General features: G+C 38.2%; 1 protein-coding gene across 2 annotated transcripts; it reads right to left on the bottom strand.

Annotated features, from left to right (window-relative positions):
• Nucleotides 1-438: 438 nt before the first annotated feature.
• PIH1D1 (PIH1 domain containing 1) lies at nt 439-18,311 on the bottom strand. Of its 2 annotated transcripts, none has more exons than XM_063437200.1 (11): nt 18,245-18,311; nt 17,088-17,203; nt 15,408-15,474; nt 11,282-11,467; nt 10,069-10,130; nt 9,824-9,905; nt 6,888-6,984; nt 4,311-4,358; nt 2,493-2,583; nt 1,481-1,624; nt 439-663 (listed from the first exon to the last, which is right to left on the bottom strand). In XM_063437200.1, exons 2-11 carry the CDS (start codon nt 17,166-17,168, stop codon nt 628-630), a joined length of 894 nt encoding a protein of 297 aa, XP_063293270.1. In that variant the 5' UTR covers nt 17,169-17,203; nt 18,245-18,311; the 3' UTR covers nt 439-627. The 2 variants fall into 2 exon arrangements, with proteins under 2 accessions (XP_063293270.1, XP_063293269.1); XM_063437199.1 differs by having other exon boundaries at nt 17,088-17,198; nt 18,245-18,295.
• Between the last annotated feature and the right edge of the window lie 30 nt (nt 18,312-18,341).

The following is an 18,341-nucleotide window of genomic DNA, read 5'->3' as shown; positions in this document are numbered from 1 at the left end:
TGTGACCAAAATGCTGCTCATAATAGAGATCTGTGAGTCTCATTTTGTTTACTTTATTTTACTTGTTCAAAACCAATAAAATATTCACACACAAAATAAAAATATTTATTTTTTTCGATAATCACCCTATAAAGCAGGAATAGGCAGCCTTCTGCACTCCAGATGTTGGGACTACATCTCCCCTGTTGCTTTGCCAGCCTTGTAGCTGTAAGAGCATTATGGGAGATGTAGTCCACAATATCTGGAGTGTCAAAGGGGGCCTACCGTTGCTTTAGGGCATGGCAAGCATTACATCACTTTAATATGGTCTGTCCCTTAACCTATGCATTGAAATGGTATACTACTATACATATTAACCAGTTGAAATACAATGCCCTAAGTTTAAACCTCCCAAATGACCTTTAGCCACATATAATAATCACAGTACTACAATGACAAATCCAAACCAGATTTACTAAATAGGCTTAAGTCTCAAAATCCCGTGGATCGAGTCTTTTCCACTTCAGGAGTAAGCAGCATTTTAGAATGAACACAAACACAAAACATGTAAAACATATGCATTTTCGGATCCACTGGATCAGTATGTTGATGAAGGACTGGTATTCAAATCTTCTAGCAGTGCACTCGTTAGGATGGCTGGACTGGCATTGTAATTGTCAGAACCTGTAACAGAAATATCATATAATAAAAATAGACATAATGGGTCTTTGTGTTTTGAAATCGAAAGGCAAGTATTTATTTTTGGATTGGCAGGATTTAGAGTGAAAGATTCAACTTTTTGTTTTAAGATTTTATTTTTTTTAAACTGATGATAAGCGTTTTCTTCTTCATACATAGCAAAATAAATTATGTAAAGGACACCACCATTTTGAGGATTTTTAATAAATTTTACTATGTAATAGATTATATTTAACAAATAAGTATTTATACGTTTAAAAATTAACTGTGGAAATCCATACCACTCTATTTACATCTAATCCTCCATTTTGACTGCCTATCATTTATTGATACTATTAATCTATGTAATACAAAATGTTATTATTCACCCACTCAATTGGTGTCCTGCATTTTTGAACCTTATAAATGTATAGCAAAACAGATATAGAAAAGGTTAACACAAGTTACAAGTCATTTTCAATGGGTTTATACACTGGCGTAATTTCCAGATAAGGGACAGTTTCCCTTTTAACCAGAACAAAGTGCAGCTTTGGCTAATTTACGTAACATTTCCACCAATAGCATAACAATGAATCTACACCAAACCCTGCAAATTCAGTGTGCAACTACTCTAAACACATAGGATTGAAAGCGAATTTCTGAAGTAGCAGAAATTAAAGCATTGCTGACTATGAGAATGTTTCCAGTTTGGCTATTTTACCTTAACTTTGCAATTCAGTTTAATTTTCACTTTGGTAAATAACCCTGTAATCGTCCATTTAAGTCTGTAGTTCTGATACTTTGTAATTGATTTCAATTTTACCTTTGTGCTTTTATTAAACTGGGCTCCACTCTCTTCTTGGATAATGTTGTAAGGTATGAAGATGTCCAAATGGTACAGATCAGGCCTTGCCAATAATACTATTCGATCTTCTCCGAGGTCAAGAACAAGAGATCGAACAGATGACTGACGAGAGAAATAATATTGAAGATTGTGAAAAAAAAACTTGCGTAGTCCAGGTTAAACAGGCTTCAAAACATTTCCAATAACAAAAAGTAGATAATTTTGTTGTTGTTGTACATATAACATCAACATGACATTATTGTAACACCAAGTGAAAAATGTGAGCGTGTACATCTCTTTTATATGTGTACGTGAGTGGAAAAGTTACGTATTCACCTATTAGTCAAGTAGGAGTCTTCAATAACATTCACTATTTGCTGAGATGATCAATATTTGTCTGAAAGCTCCATACGTAGCTAGAGCAATAATGAATGACAGAACAGCAATATGGACAATCGCCGGACGATTTTTTACTATGAATAAATAGAATGGGGCTCTCACAGAATAAGGATGAAATGTAAATACCACAGTGTACCATATTGATTTATAAAAAAAATAGATGACTGAGAAACTCCCCAACTAAGTTATCGTCACATGTCAGTAATATTAGCAAATTTTTTAAATGACTAGTTAGGTGTTTCATAAATAATACCCTTTGTCTTTTGCCACAGACTAAATCTACCTTCAATGAATTGAGTAAGGATGTTAAAAGGTCTCCTTAGTTGATCCTTCAATATTCCCATTAGTACATCTCATACCCAAACTGTGCGGAAATGTAAATCATGTTGATAATATGAAAGGAATTAAGGAGTAACAAAAATGAGGCGTAAATGTATATGACTAAGGAAGACTAATCAGTTATAAAAAGATAGTATGGACACACATAAAAGAAAAAAAAAAAAACACACACACTTGGCTATAATAAAAAAAGAAAAAAATTATGATTTAAACCTCAAAAGCAATAGCACTGTACATATTCTGGAATACTTACTACTTTGGGTAAAGAGATTTCTGCCACAAGAAAGCTTGGATGCCCTTGAGATGGTTCTGCCACAATTGTATACTCGGGAACGACTGATGAACTGTAACATTTACCCCATAAAATATTATAAATGAACGTTAATCTCAGAATCATTGGTTGGTGGTACAGTATAAAAAGAACATCAAATCTCATTTCATTTGTTAGTTACAAGTCATGTGCCCCCCATTGGTATTAAAACCATTCTGATAATCACGGTTTATGTTTGGATATAAAACTTTAAATATATTTCAAAAACATAAGGAAAAAAAGACAATTCCATGAACCTCATAGTTACAACACAGTGACTGTTCGTTTTCGAATTACATATGTTTTAAAAATGCATTCCCATATTTGCAGTTAGAAAACATCTACAGAGACAATGTAAGTCCTCTCTGCCATTGCATATTTAGGTTCCAGATTTTAAGGACTTAAGAAATTACATTTATTATTAACCATGGAAGAAAAAAAAAAGGTTGGATTTCTTTTTTTATTGAACTCATGCAATAACAAATGGTTATCAGTTCGAAAAACTTCTACATTGTCCATTTCTAAAGTCCAACAGGATACAAAACAAAATCCATTCATTGTCCTTCAGCAAAGTTGAGAGACAGTCTAAACATGCTCAACAATTCTCTTTTCTGCTTAATGGCCATCAGTTCTTAAGCCTTGGTAATCATGGCCTGCCTGACTCATCTGTCTGAACTGCACTGGAGAATAACAATGGCTGTTTCTAAACCAACAAAGATAACAATATCAATAATATTACAAAAAAAAAGGTTGAAGGGGCACAAGGCCTCCAACTTACCAGATGGGAACCCCAAAATCTTTGACATGAATACTGTGCACCCCTCATTTAAATTATCCATTCTCCTTGCACATGAGGTGAAAAACAACACTACCATTACTGGTTACTAGAAGGACCTATGGGCAGTCAATCTTTTTATCTTCTGATATCAATATGGAGCTCTGGAGAACACTTTTATTTTTATTTTTTTTTTACATATTTTAAAGGGGAACTGTCACTTCCCAGGGTTTATGTCATGTGACATAATGTTAACGTATCCCTGTCATCAGAGCTTAAACATTCCAGTCTTACGTCACTAGCTAAGCTTTAAAAGTTACTTGACAATGCAAGTCTGAAGGTCCATAGAACACTCATCAGGGCTAATTTTTCACTTGTCAGTGGCCAGTGGAAACCGTGAGCCCTGCCCTGAAAAAAAAATTGTTTCCATTTCACATCTTACAGCACAATGTGTTTATTTCAGATGTTTGTATCTCCTGCTCTGTTAATGGAGCTCTAATAAGACACAGAAGGCTGCTGCAGGCTCAAGCAGGCATTTAATAGAACAGGAGATAAGAAAATAAACACACTGTGCAATAAGGGAAGCTAAAAATGTAGATGGGACACGATCTTTCAACCAAAATCCCTTCATTACACTCAATTTTTTTGTTGTTAGAGTGTACCTTTATAAACAATTTAAATCTCAAAAACAAAAAGGTAAATACAAGTTATGGGTGATTTTAAATGTTCTGGTCAATGTGTATTTTCCAGGTAAGTGTCAGTTACCTTTTAAAGTAGGGGTAGTTTGGCTGGTCAGAACAAAGATATTCAATGGATGAAATAAATCTAGTTTATAACAAATAAATATGAGTTCTTGAATAACTTAAAAACACCCAAACTAGTTGCCTCAATAGAAGTAACACCTATTTAAATCATTATTTTTGTTAAATTATCATAAATATCTCAGTAATATCTGTGTCTATAAACAAACAAAGAGATACACTTACCTTTGAATCTCTGAAATCAGTGGCTTGCTCTGGGGATTCCGAGACACACTGAAAAAGGAAAAATCTTTAATGTTTTACAGCTTGTGCGGATCTACCTCTTAGCTTTTGTACTGCTCCATGTTTTACATACTCTAAGTTTAGCAGTGAAACCAACCATTGCAACATAAACTCTGCACAATATTCCATGACTGAATGCTAGAACTTACCAGAGGATGCTTCACGAAGATCAAATAACTGCATGTTCTAACTTGGTGCTTCACTGCTTTGTGCTACTGAAGGTGCAGCGTGAACATTGCAGCTCATGTACCCTATGTCCCAATGATTCTCTATGAGAAGCACTGGATTGGCCAGAAAAGCATCAGTAATGAGGATCTTCTGGAGCAGTGCTGCAGCAAAGGACTCCCTTGTTTTTGGATTACAGGCAAGTTAACTGTCTTTAAGGGCACTGTGGGGGGTCACTATTCTAAATGGTGCTTGTTTTTAAACAATCTCGTGCTTTAAAGGTTTTTATTTAAAACTCTGGAGTGTTCCTTTAAAAAAATAAAAAAATAAAGAAACATGTAGACCAAAAGGGAAAAGTACATGCTTCGCTTTAAGCATTAGCTAGTAAAGAAACACTCTAAACCCCCAAAATCACTAGGTCGTAATGAAAAGGTTTTGGTTCATCAATGTAGTCCCTTTAAGACATTCTAAAATACTGCCAGCGACTAGAGGCATTCCCTTTCTTAAAGGACCACTACAGTGCCAGGAAAACATACTTGTTTTCCTGGTACTATAGTGCCCTGAGGGTGCCCCCACCCTCAAGGTCCCCCTCCCGCCGGGCTGGATGGAGTGGAAGGGGTTCAACTTACCTATTTTTCCAGCGCCAGGCGGGGAGCTCTCCTCCTGCTCTCTGCCTCCTCGGCTGAATGCGCATGCGTGGCAGGAGCCGCGCGCGCATTTAGCCAGTCTCATAGGAAAGCATTTACAAAGCTAAGCATTTACAAATACAAAGCTTTAAGAGCTTTGTATTTACAATGCTTTCCTATGGACGATGGCGTCTTCTCACTGTGATTTTCACAGTGAGAAGCACGCAAGCGCCTCTAGCGGCTTTCAATGAGACAGCCACTAGAGGCTGGATTAACTCTAATATAAACATAGCAGTTTCTCTGAAACTGCTATGTTTATATAAAAAAGGGTTAATCCTAGCTGGACCAGGCACCTAGACCACTTCATTAAGCTGAAGTGGTCTGGGTGCCTATAGTGGTCCTTTAAGAGCTTTGTATTTTCAAAGGTCTTCACGTCTGACATTGTTAAGCACACAGCATGCTGTGGCAAACACGCCATCAGCGTATCACAGTGATTGCCGCACATGCAACCTATGTCCCCAAACTGCAGGATTGTACATGGATCATCTAATCCTTAATATCTCACGAAGGCGGAGTGACTGATGAGAAGAGTGTCTGAACTTTAAAATAAAATAAAACATTTACAGCTCTTTTTTTCATAGTATTTAAAACTTAAGAAAAGAAAAAAAAAACTACGCCCCTGAATCTTAGGAGATCAAGGAACACTAAGATTAAAAAATAACATTTAATTTGAATGTGAGATAGTTCCTTTAAAAACACATTACTTTTCAAGTTCTGGTCCCTAGCCAATATTTACATAGCAAATCAAGTAATGTGACTACAGTACTTAAAAGGCTACATTAAATAAAGCAAATATATATTTTTTTCATTCCATTAATAGTAATGAAAATCTTTGTTTCATTTAATTAAAAGGGACACTGGACACCAAAGCACTCCTGCTTGCTTAAATGCTTTGTGTGTTTAGTGTGGCCTCTTTTTATTTTACAAAGTGCAAATTTCTAAATAAATTGGCACTTTTATAAAGGAACTTTGTTAAAACCCCTGGCTGGCAATCAGACAACCTGTCCTGTTATTTCCTTGTTTGGTTAGCTAAGTGGAGCTAAACTCAAGAGGCAGCAATAGCTCAGAGCACCTGCCTTGCAAAGACTTCTCATTGAGTATTGAAGTCTTTGATTGGACAGGAACTGAAAGTCTGGGCGGGATTAGAAGGGAAGGGCTTGCAAAGGATGAAGACAACTGCATATTTTGCAAGATGTTTTGATATATTCCTCCCCCCCCCCCCAAAAAAAAAAAAGCATAATTAAATGCTTGCATGATTTCATTTGATGCATGTTTACTAAACAGTGGTTGATTTTTTATTTTTGAATTTGGCCAGTGGAGTATCCCTTTAAATACATAGGCTATACATATTGTTCGTTCTTTGCCAAACAGTGATATGTGTTTCATGCTCTACGTCAATGTCATGAATAATGGTCCCTGGAAGCATGTAGAAATCATATTATCCTGATAAAACACTTCAATCATGGAGTAGAACCTATAGGCACTGCTTTACACTCTAACAATACATTTCCCATCAGGAAAATAAGATATCCAGCAATATGAGAATCCCTTGCCTCCCAACAGCATGAAGATATCATAGTGGTACAGTGATAAATAACAGCCACCCCAGTGATCCGACAGAGTTGTTGCTGGAGGAAACACCACACGATGTAAAGCATTTCATAAGTACCTTGGATCAATTTCCTGGATGATAGGCTTGGATTTTGTTCTGATGTTTTGATCAAAAATAGATCCCATGAATTTTCGGTTCTTCAGCATTCTCCACTCTGTAAGTGTTCATAAAATATCCCATTACTGACCTGCTTCATAAAACATTCTCTATTAAATGCATGTAAGCACTTTGTACCATTTAAAATCGAATTGTTCATCTAAGCTCATGCTGATGCCACTAACCGGAGAAGGGAGTCACTATATGGTTTAGTGAAAAATAAAACCACAAGCACCTCATATTAGTTTTCACCAAACTAATGTAAGGGAACAACTTCATATAAATTAAGTTGTTATAGTGCCTACAGTAGTCCTCCCTCGGTCGACAAAAATTTCTTATCTCCGGCTACGTTAACTGAACTTTTTTATCTGCGTCTATGTTAATTGAACTCAAACACAGAGGGCTGCTGCACGCCGGTAGTAGATCAGGAGAGAAGAATTTTTAAATAAAATCGCATTGTGCGATATAGAAGCTAAAAGTGAACTCTTTCTCAGGAAATGTGCAGTTAGGCTCAGGCTGCGTGGCTGAGGTGTGGCTAGGGCTGTGTAAACAAGGTACTTGAGAATAGTGCAGTAAGACAGCATAGGCCTTATCTATACACACAAACTGCTACATTGAAATAAAGTTGTTTATGACCTTAGTGTGATTCTTTAATGCAATATGAGTAGGAGTTTTATTCCCAAGCTAATGCCATCTTGTGGTTGTTAAAGCTTTTTCAAAGCTGCTGTATTCCTCATAGTGGCTCATGATTTACCCGAGGAATATAGGAATAGATTGACAGCTGTTAAGAAGTCAACTTGTTGGCATCAACGGGTAAGTACACCCTGCGTACGGATATGTTAGCAAGCATGGCCAACTGGAAAGAAGCAGGGAAGAAGCACTGTCTTACCAGTGATTATGTCTCTTAAAGTAAACCTGTCTGCCCACAGATTTCATTGTTGGAGAGTAATCTCACAAATTAGTGCCTGATTTCATGAAAACGACCTAATTTTAACTGCACTTTTAAGGTGACTCTGAGTGGAAGCTGTTGGCTCTACTTAGCTTCCTGCCTGCCTTACTCTACAGTTAGACTTCAAAAAGAGCTACTCTAACTGTTTACTTAAACGTGATTTTAAGTTTAGCATGCCCTGTTGGGAATTACATTTACCTAAATCTACGTCTCCATCCAACATCGCCAAGGGCATCGCAAGGTCGTATCAAATGCTTCTCACAGAGAATCATTTTCTTAGACTATTTTACCGGCTCAGAGTGCATGTGCATATCCTGAGCCAGGAAGGGGAAGAGATTAAAAAAAAAAAAAATCAATTAACAGCAATAGAGAGTGGTGGGAGGGAGCACAGAAATGGATGGATGGGAAAGCAAAGCTGTGGTGGTCAAGGTGGTTGAAGCAACCCTTTAAGTATTTGACTCTCGGCCTGACCTCAGAGTCTGGTTTAACTTTATCAATTCAGGATATTGCTGCTCATTTGTTATTGTTCTGCTTAGCCAAAGACAACACTGTCTGTCTCCAACCTCCTCCACATTGCTGTTTACTTATGACTGACCTGGAGTGGTCTGTGTTTTTAAAATAAAATAACACAAAAAAGAAAGAAAGACAGAAAAATACAAGAAGCTGAGCTACTAACCACGTGTAACAAACAGGAGACCAGCTGTTCCACAGTGACTCATCATCTTTAAAAATATTGTTTATTTAGTGCAATCTGTTATTTGTCAATGTATAATCACAGGGGACAAATTCCCATATAAAGGTTTATGTGGTTTAAAGGAAACTGTCACTTCTCTAAAAGTTTCCACAATAATGCAGTGGAGGTTACAAATATAAAATACATTTAAAAAAAAAAAAACTTATCTACACCACAGTTTTGTGTTCAGAACAGCTTTGCTGCCCAATGAGGTCTCCGCCATGCTCATGTGCAATAGGGCAAATACAGGCAAAGACTGTACAAGTGCCACATATGTGGCACTGAGTGCCATTCCAGAAAGCCAGGCAGGGCATATAAATTAAATACACCAGCTAGTCATTATTTATAAAAAAAATAAATAAAATAAAAAAAAGATACAGCACACTCGGCTTGTAGATAAATCTCACTGGTTCCACTTTAACCTGGTGATCTGTGCATAAAACACCAAGGGTGAAATATATCTTGTTTTAGAAAAAAAAACACTGGGGGTACATGTTTATAAACTGTCAAACAAGAGCATGGGTGTCTTTTGTTTTTGTTCTAAAATGCCTTTATATGATGATTCAATACATTTTGAATGTGACAATAATTGGATACTGCTTGAATGGTACCAATGACAAAACCTTTTAAAGGAAAGAACTTTTAACACTATAAAAAGGTATTTGATTTTATGAGAAAACACACTTTGCTTAAATTAATAAAAAAATGTGGACACAAATCAAAATAAAGCAATTGTGAACTACTGACTTGTGGTACAATATTTTGGGTCATATACACCTGGGATGCTCAACTGTCATAATGTAGATAATTAGGGACCCCAAAATGTTCATGCAATCATTATGGACATAGTCCCACATGAGTTCAAACCCTCAACCAATGTGTAATAAGGACTGCAAGAGTATTTACCTGCATTCCTATGACACAAACAAACAGACAGGCATGTGCCTATAGGTCATGTGACCTGGTCCTTATTAAACCATTGAGTACATAAAAGAAAATAGAAAAAAAAACAAAACAACTTTATTCCAAATAGTATTTTGAGCAGACAAATATTTTACCAGAACTGAGTTGCATCTGTCCCTCTTAATGACCTGTCATTTCTATTAATTCTGGCTATTTTTCTGCTCAATAAACTCAGTAATGATACCAATCACCTCTGCTCAATTTACCATTTGATCAAAATACAAATCACGAACGTCTTACAGTATATTGTACCTCTAGAGAGTTCCATCTCATACTTGTTTTCAAGTCCTTCCATTGCTACTGTGACGAAGAATTCCCTGAACAGCTCATTATCCTGGTGAATGGAGTAAAGAGCAAGGAAAGAAGGAAGTTAGGAAAAATGCCGTGCCTGAATACGCTTGTGCAGTATTAAAACTTGAGAAGGAATAGTACTTCTGACATATATATATATATATATATCATTATCTCCTGCCTGGTGGCCACGAAGTTGGTTGTACCTTAATCTTGTCGAAGAAGGAATTATTTATCACAATGTCGTAGGCAGTGCATCCGCTCCCACCTGCATTGAAAAACAAACAAGTAAAGTGAAACACAGTTGTCCTCTCTTTATCCCAGCAAAAGTTTACTTTTATCCTGTCGATGAGTATTGAAAAGCCTGTGTTGCTCTACTGTAGATAAGTCCCTTCAAATCAACGCAATACAGTACCATCTACAGAATTTTCAAGCAGGGTAGAGAAAATGAAAATACTTTTGAGAACGAACAGTCAGACAACCTTAATGAACGAAGTGATCACTTAATGGGTTATTCACTAAACTTTGAATTGTATCAAATTAAATCTGAATTCCTAATATTCAGCTACTTCAGACCAAGTTTTGGATTTAAATTTGGTACAATTTGGACTTTAGTGAATAACCCTACCAGTGATTCTAAAAAAAGGTGATTTAGGTAGTTTACAGTAGGCACAGAAGGCTTGACTTTACCATTTAAAAAAGTAGTAATTGCATAGAGCAGGTGCGTACAACATGCAGCTAGTTGGACATCGAGGTGCGGCCAGAATGAGATTGGCAACGCTGACCACATCTCCATCTGCTGACCGCACGTGTAACTTGAAACAGCGGAGAACGAAGTTTCAGCACGGATCAACACAGTTAGTGCGCATAATCCTTCCTCAAACCCTGCTCGTGAGGCATTGCGCAAGGGTCAGAGGGAGGGAAGGCAGAAGCACACCACAACAGTGTGAGCATCATGCCGAGGAAAGCTACGTGGATATGATAAGAAAAGAACAATGTTCTCTAGCTTTGGAACAAAACCAGAGTCAGACAAATCTCTTAATATAATGCTCCAGGTATTTTGTTGGTCCCATAGTGATTATATTACAAAGCCATAAGTCAATAATCAATGCTGCAATTAACATGCCAATCAAAACATTGACATTTAGATAACTGATCATTCTCTGTAACCATTTTATGAACTAAAATCAGCCAAAAGGGTTGCCCTTCAACTGACCAGAATTAGGACAACAATACGATGTCAGCCAAAATTATATACTGTGCAAACCTTTTTATTTTCAGGCCCACTGAAAGGTGTCTCTATCTTTAGAGACACATGCATTTCACAGCATGGAAAGAGTTTGCTAAAAGGAAAGTGGTAAATGACCATTTAAATCTATGAACGTTACTGGCCCATTTAAACATGTCAGTGTAACATACTGTTATCCACTTCTACGTGCGGTTCTCCGATGCTCATAGGAACTCGATAACCAGATGGGTCTTCTGACTCTAAGATAGCAACCAGCTCTGCCTCGCTGATGTCTGGAGCTGCAGGGATGTGACTTGATTTGCAGATGTTGATAAAGATCTTTGTGTTTTTTGATGTTCGGGTCTTAATGCAGAAACCTGGTCAGTATCAATAAAGAAGGGAAAAATAAAATAATAATAAAAAAGATAAATGAAAAAACAACACTACATCCACATTTAATATCTATATAAATAAACTAGATTTGCTAGATTTCCCACAGGTGCGAAGAGCTGATGATCTCATCTTATGAATCAATTTTAGAAGGTGCAGATTTCTCTCCAGTGTTCTCACTAAGCAGTAAACTTAGATAATATTTTATTTTTTTCAGTGGTGTTTGAAAATGTAATTCATGACCCATGCTAGTCAGGGCCCATCATGAATACAAATCTAATCCTTGTGGACAGATAGATGACTAAATAAACACATCTGAAATCTCTATTGCACGTTTATACCCTGAGAAGAAAAATACATGAAACAGATAATAGATACAGATCATAAGCAGTGTTCCCCTGTGTAGTCAATGTGACAAGATGAGGGCGTTTAGAACCACTCTGCTGGTGACAAGGACTCAGACAGGGACATGACAAAGCTCTCTTGCTGTCAGTGTTATGGCAGACGTTTGCACAGGAAAAAATATGTAGTGTATACTGGCAAACATCCTCGGCTTAGAAATTTCAAGAGTATCATAAAAATAATTTTTATTTTTTTTATAATTCTTTATTTTTGATATGCAGGTAGGTACAACAGTGCCTGTATCGCCACAACAGCAGCTGCAGGCTCGCTTTTTATGGTCATAGCATAACAATATTGTGGCATGTTGGATTTGCATACATTTTTTAAATAAAAAGTAACGATTCGAGATATAAGAGTTTGAGTATTAGTTCTCAGGTGTAATTAGTACATTATTGAACTAGGCTTAACAATTGAACCTGGAATAAGCTGTAACGTTAAGTGGTAACTAGAGATGTTAATATCTGCGATGAGTGATCTAAGGCATATAGTGTTATTGCATACGTTTTTAATTAAGTAGCTGGGTCTCAGGCTATTCATATATGTCCGATTAGATAGTACTATAGATTCTGCATTCTATGTGGGTTAGCTGGACATATGAGTGATTAGGTAAAGACAAGATTACAGACATGCTTATAGGATACGAATTGGGAAGGAGAGAGAACATGTAATAGGAAGCATTTTGTATGTTTTATAAGCTTAGCTATACAGTAGTTTCAACAGATTATAACTAAGTGAAATAAAATAAAATAAGAATAAGAAAGGCTGAACATTGTTAGGTCAGTTGTGCTAGTGTAAGTATAACATGTTGACACGTTTCATAATGTGGCAGTAGCTGGGTACTATAAGGTATATATATGCATCATGCTCTGTGTGTAGGCTAGGAGGCATTTCATATTGCATAACATCGCTAAAACCTGTTTATATTGCAAAGTAACATCGCTATTTTCTCTAAACATAGTGAACTTATGGTTCTGCAAATAATAGCTAGTAGAGATCGACCGATTATCGGTTTTACCGATATAAATCGGCCGACATTCGGTATTTACGGCAATATCGGTAACTGCCAATATAGATACCGATATTGCCGATAATACCTCCTAGGACCGCCAGGCTCATTACAAGCCCGGAGGTCCTGGGGGGGCGGGCAGCAAGCGTTTACTCACCTCCCAGCAGCTCCTCCAGCTCCCCAGTGTAAGTCTCGTGAGACCCGCGGCCGTCAGAGCGTTGCCATGGGAACACTCCGCGCGGCACACTGGCCGCGAGACGTACACTGGGGAGCTGGAGGAGCTGCTGGGAGGTGAGTAAATGCTTGCTGCCCGCCCCCTGACAGCTCAGCCAATGCCACTGGACCACCAGGGACTGCTATATCCCCCCCCCCTCCCTGGCCAGGTAACAAGCAGGGGGGGGGAAAACAAAAATAAATGATAATAATTAAATATAAAAAAAAAAAAAATGCCCCCTCACACACACTCCATTATATACACATACACTACACAAACACACTGTGTATATAATGCAGTGTGTTTGTGTAGTGTTTGTATAGTGTATATAATGCAGTGTGTTTGTACAGTGTGTGTATATAATGCAGTGTGTTTATATAATGCACACTATACAAACACACTGCATTATATACACACACTACATTATATAAACACACTCCACAAACACACTATATACAAACACACACACTCTGCATTATATAAACACACTACATTCACTATACACACACTAGACAAACACACACCGCATCCACTACACACACTAGACAAACACACACCGCATCCACACTAGACAAACACACACCGCATCCACACTAGACAAACACACACCGCATCCACAACATCCACACTACACAAACACACACCGCATCCACAACATCCACACTACACAAACACACACCGCATCCACAACATACACACTACACAAACACACACTGCATCCACAACACACACACACTACACAAACACACACTACACAAACACACACTGCATCCACAACACACACACACTACACAAACACACACTGCATCCACAACACACACACTACACAAACACACACTGCATCCACAACACACACACTACACAAACACACACTGCATCCACAACACACACACTACACAAACACACACTGCATCCACAACACACACTGCATCCACAACACACACACTACACAAACACACACAGCTCCCCTGTCTAAATACACGCATCCACTATACGTGGCATGTATATTTTGTGCATTTACCTTTAGAAATAGTTTTTAGTTTCCAAAATGGTAAATGTACAGAATATCGGCAAATTATATTGGCTATTGGCCTGAAAGTTCACAGAATATCGGTATCGGCTCTAAAAAAATCAATATCGGTCGATCACTAATAGCTAGGCATCATACCACTGGCTACAAGTTCCATCATAAATGTCATTATCATCACAGGGCAATGCTGGTTTGGGGCACAATCTGCGTGTGATGTGCTTGAGGCATCTGTGTCTGGGTGGCCCGCTATGAGGATTCTGGACAGTCCAGGCTCAGAGTGCTCATGTAAGGCGAGCTAGCGGTCGCTTCAGCCGATGCCTAGTGTTGGTAAGCCTTAGGTGTTTTCCTTGTTTATCTCTCCGTCATTGACTCTGGGTTTGCTTTCTCTGCTTTGTGGGTCAGCTCCAGCGGTGCTCCGCAGCGCGAGCAGCCGCTGGAGGTGTAGCGTTCTTCGTGTGAGGTCTGTACCTGCTGCGTTGGGTGCCAAGCTTTTGATCGGGTGAGTTCCTTGCTTGCGTCGGTTGTTTTGTGTTGCCAGGTGTTTAATTTTGCAGGTAGGAGAATGTGCCCGTTAGACTTGGCGCCGTTTTTCTGCTTAGGGCCTGCAGATGTCTGTGTTGCCGGACGGCCATTTTGGAGGTTTGTGGTGTCTGCCTATAATAGCTGCGTCGCGCAGCAGGCCGTATCCACGATATCAGTTATCTCTGCTTGACGGTAGGATTCTCCTCTGCTACGCAAAATGTCCTTAAGGCTTATGCAGAGTCGATCAAATAGCTCCAGGGGGGACATGGGTGGCTGGGTTTGGGACCTCCGCTTGTTATGTTTATGCTGGGCGGCCATCTTGGTTATGCCCTGTGTGCCAGCAGCCCCAGCATGTCTTGTGGCTGGATCGCCTGCTTGCAATCCTGCACTCTGGCATAAATCGTACTGAGTCTTAGCAGATTAGTGGTTTCTCTGATCAAACATGGTTAAAAATGGTTGTCAAAACAAAGTAAGAGTAAGCCTAAACCATAGGTAATCGTTTTTATAACAATAAGAATGATGTAAATTTTCCGTTAATGTCGAGAGCGTTTGCACTAAAGTTAATGCAAGCACTATCAACAATACTGTCAACAATACTGTGAATGCAAATACATACCATAAGCTATGAAAAGAGTATAGGTAGTTTACGTTTATTTCTTGCTGTACATTGGCACCTTTCCATGTGGTCATAGAGTGATAATAGTGTGTGACAGTGATTTCTGGGATTAATGATACTGTAAAATGAATAGGTACCTGGCTGTGGCCGGATTTGTTTAGATTCAGAAAGATTTGGCAACCTGCTCTGTATTTCTTCTTTAGCCTAAAAGAGTAAACATAAAATATATTTTTTATCAACCGTTAATAAGCCAACATTTACATACCATATATTGACAATTTAACTTGTTAAGGACAACATTTTATACATTGCTAAAAATATGGGCTAGTCCGTAAAGAGCGTATGCTCTATTAATTTTGTTTTTCTTTTCTTTTTCTTAAAACCCCACATTGAATGTGCTATGGAAGCAAAAGTGTCTAGGCACCGAGTTACCTTCAGAGGTTAAACTGGTTGTGTTTAATTCCAAAGTTGGTCACCCAGTGTCTGACACTGCTACCTCCAACTTCCTTCTCGAGTAGCCAGTGATAGGATGAGAGTGTCACTAACTGCCCATTAAGGGAAATTGTGCATTTCATGTGTCAATCCCAAAATTCATTATGTGCTGTAAAAAAAACATTGCTCCTCTTCTGACATTGTTTGTCTTCTCTGTATCTCATCTTCATTATTTAACTCGCTATGGCACTGCTATAGCAACTAATGAAATCCTTTTACCTTTTTTAATTATTTACACTCTCAGTTGCCTATTAATGTGCAATGCTTATATGTGAAACTATACTCACTTCAACAATTATTTTATATGTGCTTGTTCTCGTCATGCTTGCTAAAAACGTTTATGAAGCAGTGAATGTAAATTTGTAGTCAGGCTTGGCATCCCTAAAAATCAGGTGCCTATAGGCAGCTATCTATAAGTAAATCTGACCCTGGCGCGGATAATTCAGAAATGATATTTCTACATTTTCAAGAAAGCATTCTTTCAAACTTGGATAACAACTATAACCTAACAACACTAGGCAAATCCGCCAAAAGTGCTCCCATCCAATCCAAATCAATACAGAAGATATATTGTAAGGATTTACACTTACAATGTGGATGTGTCATTTCTACATTATCAGTGCAGCTGCAGATAATGATAGATATTACAAAAATGGTGAAAGAGAAAAGATCCAATACAGAGTGATGAGTTAAAGGGACACTAAGCACCATAACCACTTCAGTTTAATGTAGTGGTTCTGGGGCAAAGAGACAGTCACTTTAGTTTCAGCAAGGAAACATAGCCTTTTCTAAAAAAGAAAAAGCAGCTTTTACATGGAGCTGTAAAGACACCTCTAAGGGTTGTCACATACTCCCCCCTCCAATTGTATGGAGTCAACCGTTTTAGAATGGTTTGGTTTCAGTGTCCCCTCCTGTACTGTTCTCCCGCCTCCACTACCATCTCCTAAAGGCTGGAAGTTCCACAGGAACTTCCATTAGCTCACAGGCTTAGAGCGATCAGACAACCCTGTTTCGAAGAGCGGCGCCCTGTGAACCACAGGAAATAAATCAAATCATTCAAAGTAAATCCCATATGTTGGGGAAGGCGCCCTGGCGAGTCGTAGTGATTATTGGAAGGCGCCCTGGCGAGATGTAGTGATTATGGTGCCATATAATTATTTTTTTTATATTTTAATGCATTATGTACATAATGGATTAAAAAGGAAGGGTAACATTCAGCCTGAGAGCCCATTTATTTGATGATGACACAAGAATCTACCAAGCTCATTATAGAACAGCAATCATACACTGATCTGTCTATTCCTAATACAACTCCAGTAACGTACCTTCAATAACATCTGTTCATACAAAGCTTCTTCCATCTCAGCGTTGCGCTCTGCTGACAGTAAAGATTTGTCTGTCTCCATCTTCACGAGTAAATAGTCTAGGTAGCGATGCTTTACTATCAAAGATATATTATATTTTAGGTTTCATATCAACAAAAATAAAGCTTTACAATTTTACAAACTGTATATATAAAGCAGATAACTGAAACAAAGTGATGTCTACCCAACAGATCCTGCTTAAAGGAGCTGACAATCTAGGAGAAAGACATGACAGAGAATAGAGGTTGACGCTGATATCTAGATGATGGAACCAAGTACTCTGGATAACTGTAGAATAAAAAGGGACAGAATGAACCGGATTGTGGAGGCACTAGTTATGAAACGATGTGCAGAAGGATTGCTGTAAAGAAATTTACCCAGGAAGATGATAAGCTGTCCTAACGACATATCTGTATTATTTGCCAATATATATTTCAGACAATTTGTATAAAATGTGTTAAGAGGAAGCATTTACTCCGCTTTCCCCAACAACATACAGTGTTGTACCTCTTACATTCCGCTTAGCATAATTAAATACTGAATTGTATGTAACAGAAAACGTAATGGCATTAACTAAACTCGTTATGTTACGGCTATTGTGGAGCTGAAGAATTTCTCCAAAGCAGCTGTTGTTGTTGCCTATATCTAGCAGCTTGTTTTTCATTTTGCAAAAATTCCATGTTTTGTGAATAATTCCTGATGGATAATATCTGTGGTAAGTGATGAGGGGGGCAGTGCTAACATAGTTATTCACTAAACTGCAAATTGTAGTAAATTAAATGGTCTTACATAAAACATGTAAACTGAGCCCAGAAACCATAGGCAACATAACTGCTACACTGTGCTGTTAAGGTTATGGTGCATAGAGTGTCCCTTTAATTCAGTTTAGTGAATAACGCCGACAGTAACACAATCCCCACAGAAACCCCCTGATAACTGCTCCAAGTTTTGCACTTATTGCCTTATAATCCCTCTTTATAAATACAGCCAAGCCAAACCAAACATTACATGATTCCCCTCACTCCCAGTTGGCTCGGCAGTCTTATTTAATATCAGGAGGACCCAACAAACACCCGTCACGGTACAAATCCAACAATGAAAACAACAGCATCTCTCACCCAAGCAACAGTAACCAGCAGCAGCACTCAGCACATGGAGCCACTTCCGGGTAGGTGGAACGCACAGTGCTTGTTGGAACGCACACTTCCGGGTGGC

This window comes from Pelobates fuscus, chromosome 11, assembly GCF_036172605.1.
Source record: "Pelobates fuscus isolate aPelFus1 chromosome 11, aPelFus1.pri, whole genome shotgun sequence".
NCBI classification, from domain to species: Eukaryota; Metazoa; Chordata; class Amphibia; order Anura; family Pelobatidae; genus Pelobates; species Pelobates fuscus.
This window is presented reverse-complemented; position numbering and strand designations above follow the sequence as displayed.

What these genes read in the sequence shown, in the direction of transcription:
- PIH1D1 (XM_063437200.1), bottom strand. Translation starts at nt 17,168, where the DNA reads ATGGAGACAGACAAATCTTTACTGTCAGCAGAGCGCAACGCTGAGATG. An exon ending in GCACGTAGAAGTGGATAACA is followed by an intron (nt 10,131 to 11,281) that starts GTATGTTACACT and finishes TTTTCAATGCAG; the next exon opens with GTGGGAGCGGATGCACTGCC. An exon ending in AAATCTCTTTACCCAAAGTA is followed by an intron (nt 1,625 to 2,492) that starts GTAAGTATTCCA and finishes TTCTCTCGTCAG; the next exon opens with TCATCTGTTCGATCTCTTGT.